Below are 25,080 nucleotides of genomic sequence, written 5' to 3' on the forward strand. Positions count from 1 at the left end.
CCACCAGTCGGCCCCCACAGCACTGGGCCCTGTATCCGTCGTGCAGGGCCCCTGCACAGCAGAGCTGGCCCCCTTGCTGGGAGAAGGGGACCCCTCCACAGCAGCTGTCCCCCGGACCCACCGACACGTGTCCCTGAGAGGAGTCAGGACAGCAACGCTCACCTGCAGGGACAAACACACCCATATGAACCTCTGAGGTCCGTACACCCGGTGCCTTTATTTCCTGGGATTTCATTGGCATTAATTTAAACTGCTGTTCGTGTCATGAGTACATCCTTGAGGTGGAAGAAGTACTCAAATGTTTTACTTAAGTAATAGTACGATACTTTATTAATAATGTAAATGTCTTGGACTCAAAGTTTTACTTGGATACAGTAAAAGTACAAAAGTACTGGCATCAAATTATACTTAAAGAGGTGGTGCCTATGGTTTTGTACTCACAGTATAGTTTGATGAAAATACACAGTACATTTGATTGGTTGTTGGCGTGGCACCCCCAACCAATCAAATGGCCATAGCTTGTAGTTGGTTGAGTTTAGGCATGCGTTTTGACATGGACAATTAATACAGTACATTTTTATCAAAGTTATTCACTGTTAATAAGGCTTTCGGAACATGTTTGTTGTTTTAGTATAATGTAGTTAAATTCAGGCATGGATTTGGTGTGGCTACGGTAAGGATCTAAGGAAGGCATAAGTCATGCAGGGCTCTGATGTGGTATAAAACAAATGCCGGATGGACTAATAGCATTTCCTTTACCAATGCCGTTCGAGAGAATCGTGCCAATAATTATAATTATAAGTCTACATCAATGGTTCTCAAAGTGGGGTCCAGGGGGTTCCTTGAGGGACTGTTACAGAACTGTAACTGAGAGAGTACAAATGGAACCAAACAGACCCGGTAATACTGGTGTAATTATGTTTGGCTTACTCACCGGTTTGCACAGGAGTGTAGTATCCTGCACAGCACTGGTGGTCCGGCAGGGGTGGGAGGAGTTTACCTCCACAACACACAGAGTGGGAGGAGTTATCTGCGGGCAGGTACCGCCCCTCGCAGCAGTAATGATGAGGCCGCCTGTCGTACAACACTCCGTCACAACACACCTGGTACACACACACACACACACACACACACACACACACACACACACACACACACACACACACACACACACACACACACACACACACACACACACACACACACACACACACACACACACACACACACACACACACACACACCAGTAGAACTACTATTAAGAACTTATCCAGAGTCTGTCCTCAAATGTACCTACTTTCTTCTGCTGTGTGGGGTGTGTATTGTGTGTGTGTGTGTGTGTGTGTGTGTGTGTGTGTGTGTGTGTGTGTGTGTGTGTGTGTGTGTGTGTGTGTGTTAGTGTGTGTAAGTGCTTAAAAAGTGTGTGTAAGTGCTTAAATTGTAAGCAGAATTGCAAGGCAGACCCCCCCCCCCCAGCTAGGCACGTGAGTGTGCACATGTTCATGTGTGTTATGAACACACGATTGTAAGCTACAATCCAGCACTTATTTGAGTGAAAAAACAGTTATTTTAACCAATCTGTATGGTAGTCGAGTATGTTAATACATTACAGCACATGTGCAGGGGTTGGAGGTGGTCTACTCCTTTACATTTTGACCCTTGATTCGGGTAGGTAGGGCAACCTGGTTGACAATGTCAATCATGTGATTTGAAGAATATATATCGTCTCTCCATCGGGAAAGGGAGAGAGCAAACATGAAACATACGGATTAAAGCTTTAATATGGTGTGAATTGGTGTGCAAGTGTACAGTATGCATGCTTAAGTGTGTGTTATTGTGTATTGTGTGGGGGCTGGAGCAGTGGCGCATGCAGGCCAGTAGTAGTGTGTGTTCTTGTGGGTGTTGTGTGCACTCAGGCTGGCACTGTGTGTGTTGTGTGTTGTTGTGTGTGCACGCGGGCTGGCACTGTGTGCCAACTTGGCTGTTATTCAATGACATGAGGATGATGAGACAAGTTAATCTGTTTAGAGGAAACAATCACTACAGCGACGACCATGCTTCCCACAGCAAGATGAACCAGTCGGATAAACGTGAGTGTGTGTGTGTCTGTGTGTGTGTGTGTGTGTGTGTGTGTGTGTGTGTGTGTGTGTGTGTGTGTGTGTGTGTGTGTGTGTGTGTGTGTGTCTGTGTGTGTGCGCGAGATTATTCATTCTTGTGTTTCCTTGAGTGTGTGAGTGACTCTTTGTGTCTGAGCCTGTGCATTCATTGGTGTGTGCATGTGTGCCTGCACACACACACACCGTGTGCATGTTTTGTTTGTGTGTGTGTGTGTGTGTGTGTGTGTGTGTGTGTGTGTGTGTGTGTGTGTGTGTGTGTGTGTGTGTGTGTGTGTGTGTGTGTGTGTGTGTGTGTGTGTGTGTGTGTGTGTTTGTGTTTCCGTGCATGCATGCGTGTGTGTCCTGGGAAAACAGTTCAGATCAGCAGTCAGAGGTTTACATCCAAGACAAGTCATTGTATTACAGAGACGAGGTTTAATGAGAAGGCATTGTTTCTGAATATAAGCCAGTAGGAAAACAACTGAGTACCTACAGAGAGAGAGAGACGGAGAAAGAGAGACAGTCACAGGAGAAGAAAAGAGAAAATATCAGGGAAGAGAACATCTGCATGTATCTGCATGTATCATTCACGCTGAGGAAGGCCTGTGGGCCAAAACGTCCGTTTGATCTGCTGCTGAACCTGTAATAAAACAGGAATCCTAAATTAATGGACCAACAGTGAGTGCTGGTATTCCTGTCTCAAAAGACACCCGATACACAATTATTGTGAACTACTCGTTGATGAGTGCTCTTCTCTTTAAAGGACAGGATCTAAAACCATGTTGGATTGGGAGTGTTCAAAGTTTAAAACAATGCACAAAGATATTCTCATAGGATTTTTTTAGAGCGTGTGTGTGTACGTATGTACGTACGCGTGCGTGAGTGCGTGTGTGCGTGTTTATGCGAGCTAGAGCATCTCTGAATAAGGCGATAACCATAGAATTAATTGATTGCATACTATTATTCAATATAATTATTCAGTCAATTCTTCTATGCCATTCGTATTACTTGTAGCTGTTTTCCTGTACTTGTACAGCAGAGCACAGAGTCAACTGTGAATATTGATCTGTGATGTTCTGATGCCAAGTGCAGTTCATAAATTCATAGATGTCCCCTGGAGGGATCCCTGCCAATAATACGTCATCTAATGAAATGGCGAGACGTCACCTTTTGTTTTTCATTGTGAACAAAACAAACTAAAAAGTGGACAAACTGATGAATAAGAGCAGCTCGTCGTTCAAGTTATGTTCATGTGTACACACTACACAGCACGTGGGCAGGAATCTCAGACAGGCATCCTCTAAATGCTTCCGCAAACCAGTCTGAAAATCCCTGAAAATGAATGTAAATAAGGCAGATATCCAGGCATTTCCTCACTTCCGTATCCCATGTGCAGTTTCTTTACCACTAAGCCCTATATACTTCATCAGTAAAAGCTCATTAACATTGCAATACATCCTATAATGCCTAGAATAGGCATGCCAAGTTGAATGTGGGTTATTAACTCCTACTGGAAAATAGTTGAAGTATAGCTAGCTAGCTAAAAGGCCTTTTTAAGTCAAATATTTTTACAAAGACTTTCAAACTGACGTGATTTGTAGACTACCGTCCGATCTGAAGGGAGAGACTGGTGGGAGAGCTCCGTCACGGTCTCATTAGTCTTGTGTAGCCAGATAACTATTCCACAATCTCTGAATACTATATAGAGTCTGGAACCACACCTCCCGAAAGCAGAGTCATTTCTGCTGACGAAAATATATTTTATAATATCTTTAAAACATTGTTTTTGAATCCCCAATTTTAGACGCATTCTATTGACATTATTCGCTTTACTCAGAGATAATCTTCGTCGCTTCCTTTACACAGACTGTATGACGGAAGCATGTCATGACAATTCAACAGTCTGGCTCGAGAGACTACACCCTCTCTGGCAAATGGAATGTTTGTCCCAGATCTCAAAGAGTTTGTCTGGGACAGTATCGTCTGTACGTGGCATATTTTACATTGATGTTCAACTACAGTGTTCCTTTTTGACATGAACCAGGGACATGCTGGGCCCCTGATTCAGCCCGGGAAAAAGAGTTGGAGAGGCCCTCATTGCGTGCTATAGAGAGAGATCTCTCTCTATAGCGCTGCTGCTACTTTGCCATTTCAGATCATGATAATGTTTTTATCATTTTAAAAATGATTTAAACTAGTGAAAACAGCCAATCTGTGTGCTTGTAGATCTGCTGTTTTCACTACTTTTGTGCAACAGCCTTGTATGATGAAGCAGGGCTTTGCTTTACAAAAAAATTACACATTTGAAACTTGGAGATAGAAGATTTCTGCCTGACAGTGACGATTTACTTTGTTGGCCGCCCAGCCCCCCAAAAAAAAGACATTTTATTCTGAATTTTTTCCTAATGGCCTGCCTGGACCGGCCGGGAATGAACCGGCCGTTCGGGAGAGTTGTCCCGCTTTTCCCAATGGCCAGCACGTCCCTGACGTGAACACAGCGTACCTGAGTATCAGAGGGGAAGCAGGACGTCCCACACACATCATGGCTGACAGGACACTCCAGGTAGGAGCAAGTGGCCTCTCCCACCTCTCCTCCTGAGCCCTCCTCCTCCACCTCCTCCTCCTCCGCCACAGGAAGACTCCTGGCCCTGGCGGGGTCCCGACCACATGACCTGAGGCTGCGTCTCAGCACCTCGAACCCCAGCATGATCCCACTGGGACGGCCTGGACCGGACCAGTCCAACCTCACCGCTCTTACAGACACACAGGCAGACACAGAGACAGAGGCATGGCTTCATGGGCTCATTGGAAATAGGCATATTAGTGTCAAACAGACTTGTTTTTAAACCTGTTATGAACAACCAATCAAGCATTGCAGATATGCACGCACAGTCTCTGTATGTAGTATATACGACTGAATTGCGTCGGGGTGTGTGTGTGTGTGTGTGTGTATGTGTGTGTGTGTGTGTACGTGTGTGTACGTGTGAGTGCATGTGTGCGTCCATTACCTGGAGCTAAGCACAAGTGTTTGTGGGGGGCCAAGGTCAGCTGGTAAGTCCTCCACTGTGGTCAACTGAGTAACATTGCTCTTAACACATGCATAGAGAGTACACACCTCCACCTGACACACACACACACACACACACACACACACACACACACACACACACACACACACACACACACAGTTATCACAGATCATAACACTTAAATCTCAGGTACGTGTGTGTGTGTCTGTGTGTGTGTGTGTGTGTGTGTGTGTGTGTGTGTGTGTGTGTGTGTGTGTGTGTGTGTGTGCGCGTGTGTGTGTGTGTGTGTGTGTGTGTGTGTGTGTGTACAGTACCTGTACACTGTAGATGGTGAAGGGCAGCAGCCCACCCATCAGGTAGGATCCTGAGGTGTTGTCAGTGCTGCCATGCAGTCGCTCATCAAGGTAGAGGCTGTAGGACTTAATGGCTCCGTTGGGCCTTTGAGGAGGAGACCACAGAACTCTCACTGTAGTGCTGTTCACTACCACCACCTCTGGAACAGACACACCCTCAGGCTCTGAGCACGCACACACACACACACACACACACACACACACACACACACACACACACACACACACACACACACACACACACACACACACACACACACACACACACACACACACACACACACATGCACACAAGCAAGCACACACACACAGAGGTAACACTGTTCAATAAACTACGTCATGAATAGGGGCAGTTGTATAACTCAGTGTTTCTCAACCACTGTGCCTGGGGACCTTTGGTGAGAAGGGTCAAGTGTGCCCTTTGAAACTGCTTGAAAGCCAGTATTGTATTTATCATTTTAAAAATGATTTAAACTAGTGAAAACAGACGATCTACAAGCACACAACGCCTCGCGATGCGAGGCATTGTGTGCTTGTAGATCTGCTGTTTTCACTACTGTTGTGCGACAGCATTGTATGATGAAGCAGGGCTTTATTTTGCGAAGAAACGTACAAATTTGAAACTTGGAGATACAAGGTTTCTTCCCGACAGTGACGATATTTACACCCCTGTATCATGTTAGTGTGCCCATTGATTCTTGGGACATGAAAAGTGTGCCCATGCAGATTCTTTTTTGAGAAACACTGGTATAACTAGTAACTCCATAACCACGTTTCTGTTACTATAGGTGGACTCTATAGTATAGAGTACCGACATCTGACTTCTGAATATGTGTATTAGTGGATGTGACCAAATTTGTATTGTTCAATTTTAGTTTTTTACTGTACAATACATCGAGAGCAACCAATTTAGCTCAGCAATTTGATTTACAGTGTAAGGACAGTAGAACATATTTATTGCACGTGTGCAGAACACGTGCACACATACATCCACAATCACCCACCTACACGTCCCGTAACTTATTTCCCTTTTTTTCATACAGAGGCCTACCCTCCCTTCAACGCATGTTAGTGTATGTTAGTGTGCTCCATCTGGCAGTAAATGACATGTAGAACATGGGCTTGGTTTAGGGATGGACATCGGAATCGGCCAATATAAAAAATCGGCAGGTATGATATCAAACCGGACGAATCGGTGACCGGCAGGTCACTGACATAAATACCGGTTTTATGCCAATTGTGTCTATGGCACTACACAGCATGATGCTCTGGTCCTGTGACTAAAGTAAACATTAGCGAGTAGCAGCCAGTCTACTTAGTGGCAGCCTACAGAATACAGATGGTGCTGATTACCTTTGCAATGTAAGGATATATTCCATAATCCTGTGTCAATGTCGTCTCCAAAAAGAAGGGAAAAAAAGCATGCGTCACCTGCTTTCCTCCTGCCTAGTGGAGACGGTCATATTAGACTGGATATTGTCTGTGATTTTGGATATTGTACTATTGTGATTGATTTGGCATTGGTGTTCTTCTAGCTTATTGGTACTCAAATTGAAGTATGTCTTGTAGGCCTACTTGGCCTTAAAAAAAGGGTATTGGAGCAACCCTATTTTCTAGTTCTTAGCTAAAGAAATCGGTATCGGAAAAATCGGTTTTGGCAGGTCAGACCTTCGTAAAACCGGTGGATCGGTATCGGCCAAGAATTTTTCAATCGGTCCATCTCTAGCTGGGTTGAGGGTTAACTTCTCTCTTTTCTCTGTTTCTGTGTCATTGGTAATTCTGCCCCCCCCCCCCCCAGTCTCTCTCAGATAATTCCTCTATAACTTTCTTTCAGGTCAGCACTTCCTCAATTGAAATCAATAACGGAGTCAAACTCTAATTCTCGGAAATAGTGCGATCCCCCCTTTGCAAAGTTTCCGCGATCATTATAATAATAGATAAACCACACAGCTGGCAGAGAGAGATGGAGAACGACCCAGTCGGGAGGAGGGAGGGAGAGAGGGATGGAGTCTGGAGAGGAATGGAGGAGAAAAGATAAACAGTGAAATAATAATATCATTCTGAGCAGAGGTTATCATTGATCATGTTCAATCCATCCTCCTCAGCGAAAGACAAGTTAACCCAGCTAATTTTCTACGACACACTCACCCCAGACCACTGCTCTACATGTCATTTACCTGCTAGGTGGCATTATTAACGCTATATTACACACACACACACACATACGCACACGCACACGCACACACACACACACACACACACACACACACACACACACACACACACAAATCATCATCCATGTGTTAGCGTAGCCCCTTATATTGCAGGCCACGTTAGGATGGTTGGAAGGGTTGAGCAGCGTTAGATATTTGGTGTGTGAAGAAGTGTTCATTATGTGTGTGTGTGTGTGTGTGTGTGTGTGTGTGTGTGTGTGTGTGTGTGTGTGTGTGTGTGTGTGTGTGAGTCTCACAGCTGTAAAATAATGAAATTACCTCTCAGCCTCTCAGTTAAACGAGCCGTGGTGTGCCTTCAGCACCTAATGATTTTCTAATGTTTTTAATGCACTTTTTATTATACTAGTCAGATTAGAGAGGAGATATAGAGAGAGGGATAGGAAGAGAGGTGGGAGAGAGAGAGAGTTATACTTATACTGAAGAGAAAGAGCAGTCAGAGACGACACACAGTTGAACGCAGATCTCTAACAATATAATATTAGTAGAGACAGTCCAGAGGCCTGGATTTGTTCTAGTTATTTCTATGTCATTTCATTCTCTATGGAACTCCTCCAGTCCAGATCACATTAAAATACGCTGTGATCTGTTCACTAGTGGAACAGTGAACATCTCATGGCACATCCATTCAAGGTGCATTGGTAGCGAAGCGCGGTGCGCCTGAGAGGTTGAACCTTGACCTGCAGATGACCCCCATACAGAGGTCATAAAACAGTTTGTCTGTAATTTGAAAATGTGTCTTTTTATACAGCTGACTTGTTTACTCTCTAGCCAAGAACTAAATGTATTGTTCAGTCAACGAGATCAGTGGTTTTGAAACATTTTAATTTCAAGGATAACTCTGAGAGTGTACAAATTAAACCAAATGGACCAGTATGGGTCCATTTGTACAGTCTCAGTGTTACAGACATGAAAGGGTCCCATTTCCCCCCTAAGGAACAACTGATCAAGATAGCTAATTTACCCTCAATAAATAGATGATAGACCTGTGAGTGTATTTAACACCATAATGGTTGGTGTGTTTAAAGGGTGCGGTTAACCGCTTAAACCTTACTGTATATACTTTGTTGACCAAGGACCCCCGTGGCTCTGTACTTGGACCCCTCCTTTTTCCGACTACACTCGACACCAAATCTGTTCACAAAAGATAGTCGATCTACAAGCTCACAACACGTCGCAATGTTCATCATGATATGCACAGAATAGACTCAGGTGGTCGATCTGGTGAAGTACTGTGTTTATGTTCTGCCTCGCATAACCAACAGCATGTCTGACAGGTAGAGGATGGTTTAAGTGTGTGTGTGTGTGTGTGTAGGGGGGGCTACATAAAGCGCATCACAACACCTTACATCATCTCTACACTCTCACACACACCTTTGTATTGATCTGAAGCACCACTACATGATGCACTTAGCATCTCCTTTTGACACAGAAGCATGAACAAGTAAAATCCCAACGGAGTGTCACTTTTGTTGCCATGCCTGGCGTCTGGTTGGTGAGATGGTCTAAAAACTCCGATATGACCGATATGCCATTGCCAAGATACTGCTTAGGCATATAATGTAAAGAAAATCTGGCTATCGAGAACATCAGAGCTGACCGTTATCCCATATAAGGGCATGTGCATATACAGTATGGTCATGCACATACAATATATGGGACCGATCAACTTCAAAGCATTGCCTTCTTCTCGATCAAGTCTGCATTCCAACTTGGACTACCCTGTAAGTTGTAAAACTCTCAATCACATGAACAGTCATAGACACACTGCACGGCAATACAAGCTCGCAGTCACACACAGACACGCACCTCCATCGCTGGTGGTGACAGTGACCGTGGAGTTAGTGGTGTTGTGCGCTCCGTTGGACACCCACAGCGACACATGGTATGTAGAGCTGGGCCAAAGGTCACCTATCACCACGGAGACGACCCCGGGAGGAAAGGTCAGAGTTCGCGTGATGTGGTCCGAGTCTAAAAACAGGAAGTAGAGCTCCACGTCGCCCTGCAGGTCCTGCACACCTGAGAGAGAAAAGAGAATACTTTTAACAAGAAAGATGACGTTGAAAATAGGCGATCTACAAGCTCACAATGTGTCGCGATGCGACGCATTGTGAGCTTGTGGATCCGCTATTTTCAAATGGCCTAAATATATATAGATCTGACCTGAAGTGGTTACATACCCCTCTTCTAGCGCCACCATCAGGTCGCTTATCTCCCTATTAGGGAGTCTTACTGGTAAGAATAATACAAATCTACAAAATAACTAGTAACTAGTGTTGCCCGATCCCGATCACGTGCTCGGATCAGCCGCCGATATGGTCATTTTTATAAGATCGGAGATCGGGAAAATTTTCTGGGAGTAGTGAAAGTTACAGGTAAGGTGAATGCGATATGAAACGTAAGCTTACCATAATCACAGTAATCCTTAATCATTTTCAATCATTAAAGGGCTTTTGGAGAAATGAGACAGACACAGAGCCCTGCAGAGGGGAGGTGATTGTGTCAGACTCTGTGTCCAGCTGGCAGCTGATGCCAATAAGTAGTAACAGGCCCCTTGTTAATGGATCAAAGGAAGGCAATTATGTCTCTCTGCACTGTCAACTAGCTGCTACAGATGCATATTTTTCAAGCAGCCTGGTTAATTGGTTCTTAACTTATTTTGTTTCAACTTTAAAAATGGCCAATGTTTAACCAGTTTTTATATAGTTTGTGTGTGACGTGTGGCTGGAGACAGTTATAGGCCTATATGTGATTATGAAGAAGTTTACTGAGGTTTTAGACATATTTTAGTTTGTTCAACACAGGATATTTAAATGTAATGTTTTGTTTTGTTTTCGTTTTGTAAAAAAAAGTAATAGAATTATGTTCTTATTGCACTATTCTGCTCTTAATTTGATTTAGTTTGCATGGTTATTTTGTGGTACACTACTCATAAGCTTTGTTTTTAATTTGTTGATTCAGTGCTGCACTAAGTGATAGAATGAATAGATTTTTTTTTCTTAATGCCTTGCCAAAAGATCGGATCGGGAGAGATCAGGATCGAATCGGAAGCAATAATATTTGATCGGGATCGAATCGGGAGCAAAAAAAACGTGATCGGGGCATCCCTACTAGTAACTAAAGCTTTATATAATTGTAGTGGAGTAAAAGCACAATATTTTCCTCTGAGATGTAGTACAAATACCTCAAATTTGTACTTAGGTACAGTACTTGAATGTACAAAAAAGGTTCCTTTACACCACTGGAAACACTGATATAGTGAATGCACAGTATGTAAGTATAACAGGGTTAAAGGGAGGTGTGTCCGTACTGGGTTGATATATTTCATGTACAGTATGTACTGTAAGTAACAGAGTTAAAGGGAGATGTGTCCGTACTAGGTTGAGTCCAGTTGACCTGCACAGCAGTGTGGTTTACTGGGAGGACAGACAGAGACGGGGGACGGAGGGGGACTCCTGCCATGGTCGCCATGGTAACGATCTCTCCATCCGAGTATCCCACATCATTATGGACCAGTAGCTGGTACTGGTACCAGGTGAACCTAGTGAGGAGACAGTGTCATTATTTATCTACACAGTGCACGTCAATCAACACCGCAGGTTCTACATCCAATGTGCAAGAGTTAGCTAAAAGCTAACTTATCCGTAGTCCCTGATTTCTCACCTTAAAGGAGTAGTTCACCCCCAAAATGACTTTTTTTCTATTGATTACTCATGCCATGGAGACTAGAGTTCAATAATAGTTTTAGTTTTTTGTCGTATTCCTAAGACAAAAATGTGATAACAATAAATTTACCCCCATTCGTTCCGGATGGGGACCCGTTTCGAAACGGGGTCCCCATCCGGAATCAATGGGGGTAAATTTACTCGAATCAAATTTTTGTCTTAGGAATGTGACAAAAAACAAAAAATATTATTGAACTCTACTCTCCAAGGCATGAGTAATCAATAGAAAAAAAGTCATTTTGGGGGTGAACTACTCCTTTAAATGTCCTAAGGAGTTAATTTCATGACAAAATAATGGTTGTAGTAACCATTTGGCACATGCATTTGAAAGCTAGCTTTGCTAATGGGAGTGTTGTTGTGTGTCATCTCAGCTTGACCAACCCAGAGCAAGAGCATTGTCTTCTACTCCCATGGCTTCCCAGAGTTAAGAGGTTAATACTACTACTACTAGCAGCCTGGCCCAAATTTGGTTCTGAGAGAGAACCTTATCTGAAACCAAGCCGTATAGGAACAAATCCAGAACCTGTGAAAGCTTTACACAAATGTGTCTCTCAGTGCTGATAATGCTCCATGTCATCAGTGAGATCAATTATTGTACATGAATAATAACCTGGATTATCCATATTCATATTCGCCTCCCATGACAGTTGCTCAGTACAGTTCACTTCATATGATGACAGATAACAAAATAAATCAAATAGGTCAACAAACAAACAAACAAACAGAAACAAAGTTTGAAGTCCTCATGTATCGAACCGTTCCTGTCTGGGTTTTTCCAGAGGAACAGACACAATAGAGACCAACTAGTAGGGGGGGGGGGGGGGGGGGGGGGGGGCGAGACAGAGACAGAAAGAGCGAGAGAGAGAGAGAGAGAGAGAGAGAGAGAGAGAGAGTGAGAGAGAGAGAGGGGGAGAGAGAGAGAGGGAGAAAGAAAGAGGAAGAGAGAGAGAGAGGGAGAGAGAGAGAGAGAGGGAGGGAGAGAGAGAGAGAGAGAGAGAGAGAGAGAGAGAGAGGGAGAGAGAGAGGGGGAGAGAGAGAGAAAATCTGCTTTCCACCGAGTGCCAGAGTGAGATTAGGGGCTGCAGCGTGAAAAACAATTTAATTCCTTGTGATATTTGTTTAATGTATCTTTGAGCTTTATTAACAAGATGGCTGCCGTTTGCTCTACAGCTCATTTCACTAATCTCACCTGCTTAGGCCTTTATCTTGGTAGAACAATTTGGTGCCGGAGTAAACACGGGCCCAGCGATGAAGATCTTCAGCGTGGGGGCCAGGGGGAGGAGGGGGGGTACGGGGCGGGGCCGTGGTTGCCGTGGGGATGGTGGCACTGGCCAGGGGCTGCTGGCTTTTACGTCTGAGCAGCTCATATCTGACGGGAAAGGAAACAACTAGTTAAACACGTACGGCAAAGCACAGACACACACATGCACACACACACACACACACACACACACACACATACACCTCATCGCTCCCTTCCTCCTCATCTGCCGTTTTACTCTCTATCTCCTCCTCCGTCCCTCCCTTCTTCTGCTGGGTTGTTTTTTCTGCAGGGTTTGTGTTTTTCTCTCCCCACAGTGATGCTAATTTCTGCTGTAATCAGAGGAGAAAGGCTTAATGCTGCCTTTTCACCATCAGCCCACTTAGACAAACACGGAGCTGATCTGAGCACAGCAGAGGGACTCATGCATTTTAATCTCCCTGCCATGAAAACAGACCTTTATTTAAGGCCTCTAATCAGCGGCAGGATAGAACAGGACAGAACTGAACGGAACGGAATGGAAACGGAACGGAACACACCAAGGACTCAGGCCTAGTTCAGACCAAATATTTACACTATCGATCGCCTATCGATCAAACGGTGGAGCATAAATTAAACAAGTGAGCTTGTAGATCGGCTATTTCCACTGTAAATATTTTTATTTTTATAACCAAGTTATTAAATACGTCTATAATTTATTTGCATATTTAGGTTATTTGTAATTTTTATCCATTTGCTCCAGTGGTCCAAAAAAACAATTAAATCGCAAAAATTAAAGCGCCATCAAGTAAAATATCATAGTCGTGCTGACAGCCCTAAACCTCAGTCGTCACCTGACGTTGGGTCCGTTGGGCCGGCTCGGCGGCTGCCAGGAGACGGCCAATAAGGACTCGCTGACAGACACCACGGCCAGGGGCCCCAGGCCCTGTGGGATTGTGGGTAACGTAGTGACCGCGGTGGGCAGGCTCTCCGTGCATCCTCCAACATGTCCGCCGCCGCTGGAACAGGCCAGGATGGTGACGTTGTAGGCGGTGTAGGGAACCAGGTCTGTTACGTTGACGGCCAGGTCAGAGCCGTTGGTGGCGTTGGCGTGGTGGGAGAAGCGGGGCTCCGGGAGCCGGACCTCGTAACCCTGGATCTCTCCATTGGCTATCATAGGAGGAGACCATGTGACCTGCAACACACACACACAGACACGCACACGCACACAGCATGTTGAATAATGCAAGAGAAAATAAAACCATGTTATATTATACAAAATGTAATGCCTCAACTCTTAGTGCTCGTCAGGGTGGGGGGGTCCCCAGTTAAAATATGATTATTTTGGGGGTTGCGTCCTGAAAAGGTTGAGAACCACTATAGAGTAGGGCATTCACGAATAGTGATTTTTAGTATTCGAATTAAAGTATTCGAATAGTCGAATATTCGACAGGACTGGCCAAACTGTCAAATATTAAGTAAGCAAGAGGCGAACATTGTGAAAATAGCCGATCTACATGCTCACAACGCCTCGCAACGCGAGGCGTTGTGAGCATATTTATCTGTGAGCAATATTTATCTGTGGAACCAAGTCACATTAATACCTACAATTCCAAGTGCTTGTCAGGGTGGGGGTCCCCAGTTCAAATATGTATATTTTGGGGGTCACAGCCTAAAAAGTTTTGAGAAGCCCTGGTATATAGCATTAGCAAATTCATCTACCAGGGGCATTGGCAACTCATTCTTATGACTTCCTATCTAGCCAAGCTTTATAAATTATATATATTTTTTAAAGAGAAAACAATACAATTTTTTAAATAAGCGAATATTCGACTTCGGTGAACAACGTCGAATAGTGACTTTGATATTCGAATATTCGAATATTTGGTGAATGCCCTACTATAGAGTGATGGTGACAGCGAGGATGGACTTTGAACAGATGACTAAAGGAGCACTTCACTCATTCTGCTCTCAGCTCAACATCCTGCCATCATCTCTGCACTGCCAGCTCATTGGCTAGAAGGACATTCTGAATGAAGGCTTTGATGGATGAGCTCCAGGAAGTCATGACTCATGACGTGCACGCGCGCGCACGTGTGTATTGGGATGTCATTTGTGCCTCTGTTACTGTGTATGTACTGTAGATAGACATGTCTTGTACATACCACTAGATTAGCAGCTCTCTCTCTCTCTCTCTGTGTGTGTGTGTGTGTGTGTGTGTGTGTGTGTGTGTGTGTGTGTGTGTGTGTGTGTGTGTGTGTGTGTGTGTGTGTGTGTGTGTGTGCGTGCGTGTGTGTTGGGGGGGATTGTACAGGCAGCCTGACTTTGACTTAAGCGGAAGATTCCTTTCATCACATTTAAAGCAGGGTTCACTTCCATGTCCACTCACACGCACATGCACACACACACACACACACACACACGCACACGCACACGCACGCGCACGCGCACACACACACACACACACATACGCATACGCACACGCACACGCACACGCACACACACACACACACACACACACACACACACACACGGACAAGCACAGGCACCATGCTAAAATAATGAAAGGGGGCGGTACGGTAATGGAATTGCTGCATGCAAAAACAAAAGCATGCTGTCGTCTCTTGCTGCATCTGATTTGGAAGCTGTTCAGTCTGTCAGCAGTTCAGAGTGGGGGAGGACACACACATGCACGCACACACGCACACACACACACATGCACGCACAGTACACACACACACATGCACACACACACACACACACACACACACACACACACACACACACACACACACACACACACACACGAAAACACACACTGATGTGAATACCTGCACACTGAAACAGAATTGATACACGCATGCATGAGCTTAGACACACAAAAGTGAATGTATGCCTATGCACAAAATGTAAATATATACATCAACATACACACACGGAATGCACATGTGCGCGCACGCACGCACGCACGCACGCACGCACACACACAGAGTTACTGAGTGAAGACAGTGAGCTTAAAGGAGTAGTTCACCCCCAAAATGACTTTTTTTCTATTGATTAGTCAAGCCATGGAGAGTAGAGTTCAATAATATTTTTAGTTTTTTGTCACATTCCTAAGACAAAAAATTGATTCGAGTAAATTTACCCCCATTGATTCTGGATGGGGACCCGTTTCGAAACGGGTCCCCATCCGGAACGAATGGGGGTAAATTTATTGTTATCACATTTTTGTCTTAGGAATGTGACAAAAAACAAAAAATATTATTGAACTCTACTCTCCATGGCGTGACTAATCAATAGAAAAAAAGTCATTTTGGGGGTGAACTACTCCTTTAATAGTCACAGCTTGATGAGTGAAAGAATGTCCACAACAATTATTACTTCTGACGCCTCAGTATTCACTAACACACACACACACACACACACACACACACACACACACACACACACGTGCACATCCATGCGCACACACCCACACCCACACCCACACCCAAAGCAGCTCCAGCACATATGGACAGGGTCATGTTGCACTACCTAGCTCATTTGCCAAAGTGCGTGTTGTGTGTTCTTTGTGGAAGTCATTTACAGATTGAATATCCTGGATGTAATCTGGAGATGGTGAAGACAGCAGAGACCCAGGACTACGCACTGCACTGGGGCCAACACCGGTGCGTGTGTGCGCCGGCGTGCGTGCAGTCAGTGAGAGTGTAAGAGTGCACCGCAAAATCCTCAGTGTTACTTTAAAGGGAAACTAGGTAACTTTAAAGGAGCTATAGTCAACTTTTTCTTGAAAAACAGATGCTAAAATAAAAATAATGTTTCGAAAATATTTTATAAAAAAATAAGCTTCATATATGTGTTTCTATTCAAAAATGACCACAAAAAGCATAAAATAATGATAAAATAATCATTTTGGCCATTGTCAGACCGACACTTTGTTTACATTCTAGGCTATAGACAAGGATGTAAACAAAGTGTCGGCACTACAATGAAAAAGTTGACTATAGCTCCTTTAAGACAATACATTTGTTTGCAGTCATTTCCCTTAATCAGTCACTATATTATTGTGCTGGGGTGTTTCCTTGCTGAAAGACACATCCCCCTGGCTGTATTTTGGTTCTGTTCCACTGTTTATATTGACATTCATCCCTTGGAGGGATGGTTTTGTCAGGGGGAGCTGGCCAGACTCTTAATTGCTCCCTTTGATCTTCAAAGGGGTTGTGCACTGAGGTAATTGATTGGGCCATAAAAGTGTCAAGTGCTCGTTTGTGATCTCTCTTATCAATGAAAGCATCAAAGACAACTACCTGTTTGATGCCTGTCATAGAATGGAGGGGGGGTGTGCTTGTATACACACACAGACTTGCCTAGTTCCCCTTTAACTCTGAAGCACCATTCCCACTGGGCACAATAACGATAAAGATAACTATAACTATATCTTTCACCTTTGTATTTTTTTTTATAGTTGGTGTGAACAATGCCATCCACTCGGCTTAGAACGATTTTAAAACTGCATTTGTTATAGTAATAGTTATAGTGCTCACTCAGTGTGAATGGCCCTTGAGAGTGTACAGATTGACCAAAATGGACCCCCAGTTCCAGGTCCAACGTGTGAATGTGAATGGGTGAGTGGAACGCATCAAAAAGCCCTTTAGAAAAAGGTGCTACAGTATATGCAGACCACCTATCGATACATCTGGTGACATCTTTTGAGTGGACCTAAAGTACATTAAATTAAATACAATAAAATTGGAAATGTCCTTTTCCCAATCAACTCCTCGGCTGAACAAGATTCTATAGACTGCTGAGTTTCTTGTGAAGCTAATATATTCAGATACAGAACGAGGAACTAATCACTGCCAGCTGAGAATCAACACTCAGACAGTAATTTGGGCAGCAGGGTGCCAAATCCACTAAACACAAACAAATAGAAGACACAACTCATAAATACTGAGACGAGTGCACACAGTAATTCTTCCACGTGCACGATTTTCAACTGTCAGATAAATATTGCATATAAAAAGAAAGGCATGTGCAAAAGCTGACCATTTGCAGCTTCAAAATGACACGGTGACATGAAACATGATGCTACATTACATCACTACAAACATCATAGTATGCACAGTACACACGGAATGACATTAAACATGTTACACACTTAAGGGGCCACTTAAAAAAGGCCACACGTCTCACATGGGGAACGAGGGCGTGCAGGCATCAACAGCAGCAGCCAGTGTTACAAATCTAATTCCTTGTCATCCCTTCAAGCGGTATCACCTCAGCTGCTAACAGATTAATGAGTCAACAGGCGTTACACAACAACAACAATAACAACAACAGCAACAACAACAACGAGGCAGCAGCGACAAACGTGAGCCCAGCAGTCGGCCAGATGAATAATTCACACCCTCTTTATGGAAATGTACTCTTTGTTTGAAGTCATCCCTGTCTCTCTCCCTCTCTGTGTTCCTGGCACCCGTTCAGGGCAGACAGGAGTGTGTGTAAGTGTGAATGGAAGTGTGTACGTGTGTGTGCGTGCGCGTGTACGCGCGTGTGCGTGGGTTGTTTTTTAGGGAGAAAAAAAACATTGTCATGTCTCTAGTTGTGTGTATTTGTGTGCATGATTAAAGGGAATGTGTGTGTCTGTGTGTGTGTGTGTGTGTGTGTGTGTGTGTGTGTGTGTGTGTGTGTGTGTGTGTGTGTGTGTGTGTGTGTGTGTGTGTGTGTGTGCGTGCGTGCGTGCGTATGTGTGCATGCGTGGTGCGTGTGTGTGTGTGTGTGTGTGTGTGTGTGCGTGTGTGTGTGTGTGTGTATTGGGGGGGAGGTAAGAGTGCACTAAGCTCCAAAGCCTGTTAGATTGTTTTGGATCCCCTAGCAGTATGTTTGTATAGCAGCCAAAGCAAATCTCTACTAGCTAGCCCATGTCTCCAGAGAGCCTTCTATTCACACTGTATGGGCTTATGGACTACAGTCCCACTTCCACTGTAGCTGCAGAGTCTGTGTCACAGCCAAACTAAAGCTCTGGTAGCCAGGATCAATGGAGAGAATTCCTGTAGCATTCTTAACCTTAATATGACATGAGCAGTATTCCCCTCCCTGTTTGTTAATATATATACAGTATGCAGTAATACACACATGCACGCACGCACGCACGCACGCACGCATGCACACACACACACGATCTTTATTTGCGACAATAAAACAATACAATGCAAGAAATTCTTGAACACAAACAATGGTAGATGCACAAACTCAACAACAATATGTCATGATACAGTTCATGGGTACAGGGAGCATTGCCATATACTGTATGGCGACTGCCAATTATCACAACACACACACGTCCCTTGCGTTGCTCTCTCCCACTTTCTCTCTCTCAAGCTCTGTTCAAAGAACAGAACCCGTTGCAGATGCTGATTTGTGCTGACATCGAGCATGTCCATATTTGTGTATAATTTTCACCCTAACATCTTTGTATATCTTTGTATATTATGCCCAAATTTGGGCATAATCCACCCAATTTGCGCATGGCGATTTGCGCTAAAGCAAACTGTTGCCTAGCAATGCCAATGTCAAATTATTTTTCTTCTGTTCTGTGTGAAAGACAATACGATCACTCGAAAATTTCAGAAATACTCATATTACATTTACTCAGATTACTTTTACCCCAAGCCTCCAACATAAAGAAGAAAAAAACAACAATAAAATACTGTGGCACTTGGTGATTAAATCATTGTTTAATCGAAGGCACTCAGCCTACATAGAACCTTTTTTTCTTTTTTTAAACAGACATGACAGATACAGAACCAGTGGCTGTCTAGTGTAGTGGTTAGAGCATATGCCTGTCATGCAGAAGGTTGGTGGATAAAATCCTGCCTGGGGTTGAAATAAACACAAAACCATGACATTTGGTAGACTTGTACAGTTTGGGTCCCTGAACATTGTCTGATATAGAGCCTTCCCAAAAATGCCTCTCCTTGATGCTTATTTTAATTACCATTACCAAATAATGTATTTTGAATCATAACCCCTGAACCAAGCATTATAATGCAAACTATGTGATGTCTACACCTATGTTGTGATGGCCAGGGAATGATATCATGTACAGCATCATAAACTGTCCAGGTGAATAGTATCACAGTATTTTATGTCTGTTGCATACATGTTGTGTTTTTGCATACAATTTGTGCTTTTACCTAAAACTCCACCGATTAGTGTAAAACTTTGTATGCAGGAAAAACCTTTTCACATCTGCCTTTTATAGTGCCACCAGAAGGCCGACTTACAGTACAGTATGTAAAACACATTCTTCGATGTTACTCCTTCAGATGTTATCCAAAAATCACACAAATCAGTACACAGTATCTCTACAGTGATGTGATCATGACAGATTTGTCCGATATGTCATATTCTATCTAATTGGCCAACATTGGATTCCAAAGTTTGCAGGATTGCTCCTTTTTGAACAAAATGCCTCAAATCATGAATGCAGCCTGCTATGTGTGTGATATTTTGCACACACATTCCCACTATGCCAAGGAACAGATGCCACCCTTCTCACATTGGCCTGTTATAGCGCCACCAGGAGGCCAAAAAAACCTACATGCCGGAGACCTGTTCTCAGTGCTCGTTGCTCACTGCTTCCAGTTTTCTTTTTCATTTCTTTCCCCACTTTTCTTGCTTTTTCTGCTTTTTTCCGCTGCTTTTTTCCTTTCCTACTTTTTCTGGCTTGGCCACTTTATCGCTGCTTGCAGCAAAATTTTTACTTGTAACACTTGCTTTGGCAATGTAAACATATGTTTTCTCATGCCAATAAAGCTCCTTTGAATTGAATTGAAATGATTTATCCTGTAATATAGACACAGAAAAGCTACAATATATTATATAATATATTATACTAGTCCTTGCTCAGGGAGGTGTGCACAGTATATGAAGGATTGAATGTAGGAGTCAGAAGTAATGTTGGAGAACCCAGACATATCAGTGATGTCTGTCATCTCCAAATGTGGGCACTGTTTCAGCATGTGGCTGTTACCATAGTTGCGACGCATGTGCAGTACAGGCGGCGGTATCAGTGATGTCTGAAATTTGTGCTCTGTTTCACCTGTTTTATGCCCATATAATGGTGTTCCGTGTCCAGGCCAGTCTGTCAATTCCCGCCACAGACACCGCCGCAACTTGAACTGTTGACGTTGGGCAATGTCCATATTTGCCCATAATAAATTGATTATTTGGATTGCTATTTAATCCCTATTTTATGCAATGGTGTGGCACAGAAATAGTGAAAATAGCCAATCTACAAGCTACAAGCTCTGTGAGATATTTTCACAATTATGAATGTTGAAATAAAATAAAAAAGCAATTTTTTATACTCAAATCAATTACTTTTTAATAATAGATTCTATAGATATTATATTAGATTTGTTTGATTAACAGTTGCATGCCTAGTTGTCATTGAATGATAATCACCTGGAGTTTGATTACAGTCACCAAGACATCTGTGATCGGGCAAAAAACATGAAAACAGTAGTTGTCTACTCTCGTAGTTGTCAGTTAGCCAGTGATTAAACGATAGGCTCACACTGTCTACCAGCTCCTTCTATCAGAACACTTTAAACAGATGCAAAAGAGTACAAATGAATTCAAAGTAAATGTGAGAGAACAAAGGACAGATGGAGGGAGGTTAAGTGAGTGAGAGCGTAATATGCAATGCAAACTAGAGAGGAGGAAAAGATGGAGAGAATGAGTGGAGGAACGCTAAATTCTCTCTCTACTGTCAAGGTCAGCTGTAACCAGGAAGCAGCGGGACTGTCTGTCCAATTAGCAACAACCAGGAAGGAACAGTTTCCATCTCTGACCTCTGACCCTTAAAGCTGTGTCGCCGTAGAGATGACAGGGGCGTGTCTGAAATGATGACGGGCATTAGCATTTTCCTGCAGTTAGCATTAGCGCAGAGGGGTGTGTGTGTTAGTGTGAGTGTGTGTTAGACGGAGATAGATTTTGTAAGTGCGAAAGGGAGTGAGTGAGTGAGTGAGTGAGTGAGTGTGTGTGTGTGTGTGTGTGTGTGTGTGTGTGTGTGTGTGTGTGTGTGCGTGCGTGCGTGCGTGCGTGCGTGCGCGTGCGTGCGCGCGTGCGTGCGTGTATTATTGTTTCTGTCTGTATGCGCTTGTTGGATTCATTTGGAAGGCTTGATGTAGGATTATCCAATGTCGGCACTAAACTCTGGTCCCTCCTTCAAAATGGCGGACAGGAAGAAGATCACCTCAGACAGGGGTCACAGGCCCGCCCATTTCCTGAAGGGGACCTTGAGTTAAGTGCGTTTCCTTCTCATTAAATCCAAACAGGCAGAGAGACAGAAATCAGCCTGACTTTGCTTCGTCTCTTCTCTTCTTAACTCACAAAGACAATAGACCACACTCTAAATCTTGAGTGTTGATTCAACTCTGGAAGCGTGCAAATGTCACCTTACGGGTACATTTTAAGCACATGAATCTGAGCTTGTAGGGCAAATATCCGGCAAAAAAATAGCAGCTCTACAAGTCGCGTTGCGATGCTTTGTGAGCATGCAGATCTGCTATACCCGGTGAAGAGATTTGGTCTTGATGGAAAAAAAAGGAGTGGACCTAGTGTAAAGCCCTGGGGGACTACAGGTTTTAAGTGGTTAAATGATTTCAGTATTTAGCAAATACCACTATTCATACAGTATGGAAGTCAAGTGAAGTGTTCCTCTAATGCCAGAAACGGCTCCCTATCTTTGGTCAAGAGTATTCTTCTCTGATGACACACAGGTCCCATTTCCTCTGATGTGTAACCTGCAGACCTGGGTCAAGTATCCCCTCATAAGCTGGCTGTATACCCACTAAGAAGTTAGGAGTTTCACCATTTCACTGCCAGGAATACGGTCACTCCCGGGAGTTGTGAAAATGCTATATAAAACAACCCACAAACGACAGAAATCACCACATAGAGCTACACTTAATAATTGGAATTGGTCTGAATGAACCAAATGAATGAATGAAACCCACCCGCAATCATGACATAACCAACCATTTGATTTGGACCAATAGAAGAGAGGGGGATGTCAGAGAACAAGAAAGATGGTAGAAAGTTCTACCAGGCTGCCTGCGCATGTCATTATAGACTATGGCCTATATATTTCATTTTCAAAAGAATCTGCAAAGAAAATCAAAATAGCAGATCTACTAGGTCAGATTGCAGGTTTTTAGATTGTCTATTTTTGCAATTCATAGTACGACAAAGGGCTATAATAAGGGATATACTGTAGTTAGGTAAACCTATACTCAAAAGAAGTCACAACTCACAACCCAGCCCTCATACCTGGATAGACTCTGGTCCCAGCACAGTCACCCTGGGTGGGCTCAGGCCAGCAGGCCGGGAAGGCTTGGTGGTCACACTGACCCAGGGTCCTGTGGGAAGCATTTCAAATACATGGACATTAGACAGCAATCAAAGTCACACAGTCACACACTGAGTACACTGAATTAACCGCATGAACCCTAGCGTAATAGGCAAACATTTGGGGAAGATTCGCAAACTAGCCATTTTTGTCAAAGAGATTTGAGCCAACTATCTAGACCCCTGGGGGACCCCGGTCAATGAAGTGTATGGGGTTCATGGGGTTGAAGGTCACAACAGCGGTCAGCCCTACCTGCAGTGCTGCCGGCCTGCGTGGAGGCCACCAGTCTGTACTGGTAGGTGCTCCAGGGACTCAGAGCTGAGGAGGAGTCCAGAAAGGAGAGAGGCGGAGGGGATGGAGAGAGACGGCCCACCCTGGACACCTCCACCGTACCAGACATCCTCCGCTCTATCCACCACCTGGGGGTCAGGAGGAATCACAAAAATGAAGCATAGCGCTTAGGGCGGGGGTCAGCAACCCGCGGCTCTTTAGCGCCGCCCTAGTGGCTCCCTGGAGCTTTTTCAAAAATATATGAAAATGGAAAAAGATGGGGGGAATTTTTTTTTTTTTGTTTTAACAATTTTTTTATCGTCAAGTTTCAAATTTGTATGTTTTTTTTCGCAAAGTAAAGCCCTGCTTCATCATACAAGACTGACGCACAAAAGTAGTGAAAACAGCAGATCTACAAGCACACAACGCCTCGCGGTGCGAGGCGTTGTGTGCTTGTAGATCGGCTGTTTTCACAAGCACACAACGCCTCGCGGTGCGAGGCGTTGTGTGCTTGTAGATCGGCTGTTTTCACTAGTTTAGTTCATTTTTTAAATGATAAATGTAAAACAAAGTTTTGGACATACAAGGTTTCTTCCCCCCGACAACGACGATATATAAGGCTTTTATAATTTTTTGCGGCTCCAGACAGATTTGTTTTGGTTTTTTTTGGTCCAATATGGCTCTTTCAACATTTTGGGTTGCCGACCCCTGGCTTAGGGGTTCTGATCTCCATCACTGAGACGATTCGATACGCCTCTCGATACACTGCCAGCGATACGATATATTTGCGGTAAATTGAAATCCTCCCGATACGATGCGATACGATTCACCCTTGTTCCCGATACGATGCGATACCTTTTCGCGATTTTATTGTGATTTATTGCTATACAATAATACCAGTGATTCTCTAACTTTTACATTTTAAGGACCATCTTAAATCAGAGAGTAGTAGAAGTGGAATCAAATGAACCTATAACAAGAGTAAAAGAAATGTAAACAATTACTGGAAGTTACAGCTGCTGTAAACTGTTCAAGACCCCTCGGAAACACAGGATAGAATGAAATAGGCCTACAACATGAAAAAACGATTCAAACATGCAGCGAATCATACATCACGATACGATACATCATGATACGGTACATCACGATTTCAGCTGTCAGTTGTACCGATACACACTGAATGAACTGATTCACTCATATCGCGCACGTTTGTATTGCGATTACTATCCGTATCGATTAATCTCAGCATCCCTAATAGCGCTAGTTCAAGCAGGACACACGAGTCTCGCCCACCTCAGCTGTAATCAGCTGTCAGTCAGTTCCTATTCCTATTCCTCATTCACAGCTCTGCTGGTCATTACATCACACTGTCATACTCCAATCAGAGTAAGAGAGGCTTCTTTAAAGATTTTTGGGTTTTTATGCCTTTATTGATAGGACAGGAAATGGGGGAGAGATGGGGAGTGACATGCGGCAAAGGTTCTCCGGATCGGGACTCCAACCGGCGACGCCGCCAGGCATCCATGCGTCTGGACCAGCGCCCGGACCAGTAGGCCAGCGGGCGTCCCAAGGGAGGCTCCTTTGAATACGGCTTGCATTCACTATAGCTCTGCTTGTCTTGCTTCGCATCCGCTGCTGCTTAGCTGCGTCCTCCATAATATGTCAAGTTAGTGCTATTGTACTGCTATTGTAACCCTATGGTGGTTTTCTTATATTCCC

General features: G+C 43.9%; 1 protein-coding gene across 1 annotated transcript in view; it reads right to left on the reverse strand.

The window, feature by feature from the left end:
- ush2a (Usher syndrome 2A (autosomal recessive, mild)) overlaps positions 1–25,080 on the reverse strand; it is a gene marked incomplete at both ends in the record, with an annotated part of 371,709 nt that overhangs the window by 138,240 nt on the left and 208,389 nt on the right. The window contains 11 exon segments of the mRNA XM_080730052.1: positions 1–162; positions 935–1,103; positions 4,600–4,849; positions 5,105–5,217; positions 5,440–5,642; positions 9,519–9,728; positions 11,087–11,250; positions 12,624–12,803; positions 13,529–13,869; positions 23,013–23,101; positions 23,344–23,510. The exon segment at positions 1–162 is cut by the window's left edge and continues 60 nt beyond it. Of these exon segments, the coding sequence (XP_080586178.1) occupies positions 1–162; positions 935–1,103; positions 4,600–4,849; positions 5,105–5,217; positions 5,440–5,642; positions 9,519–9,728; positions 11,087–11,250; positions 12,624–12,803; positions 13,529–13,869; positions 23,013–23,101; positions 23,344–23,510 (2,048 nt within the window).

The sequence above is a fragment of the Nannobrachium achirus genome (genome assembly GCF_963921795.1).
Source record: "Nannobrachium achirus genome assembly, chromosome: 7".
NCBI lineage: Eukaryota > Metazoa > Chordata > Actinopteri > Myctophiformes > Myctophidae > Nannobrachium > Nannobrachium achirus.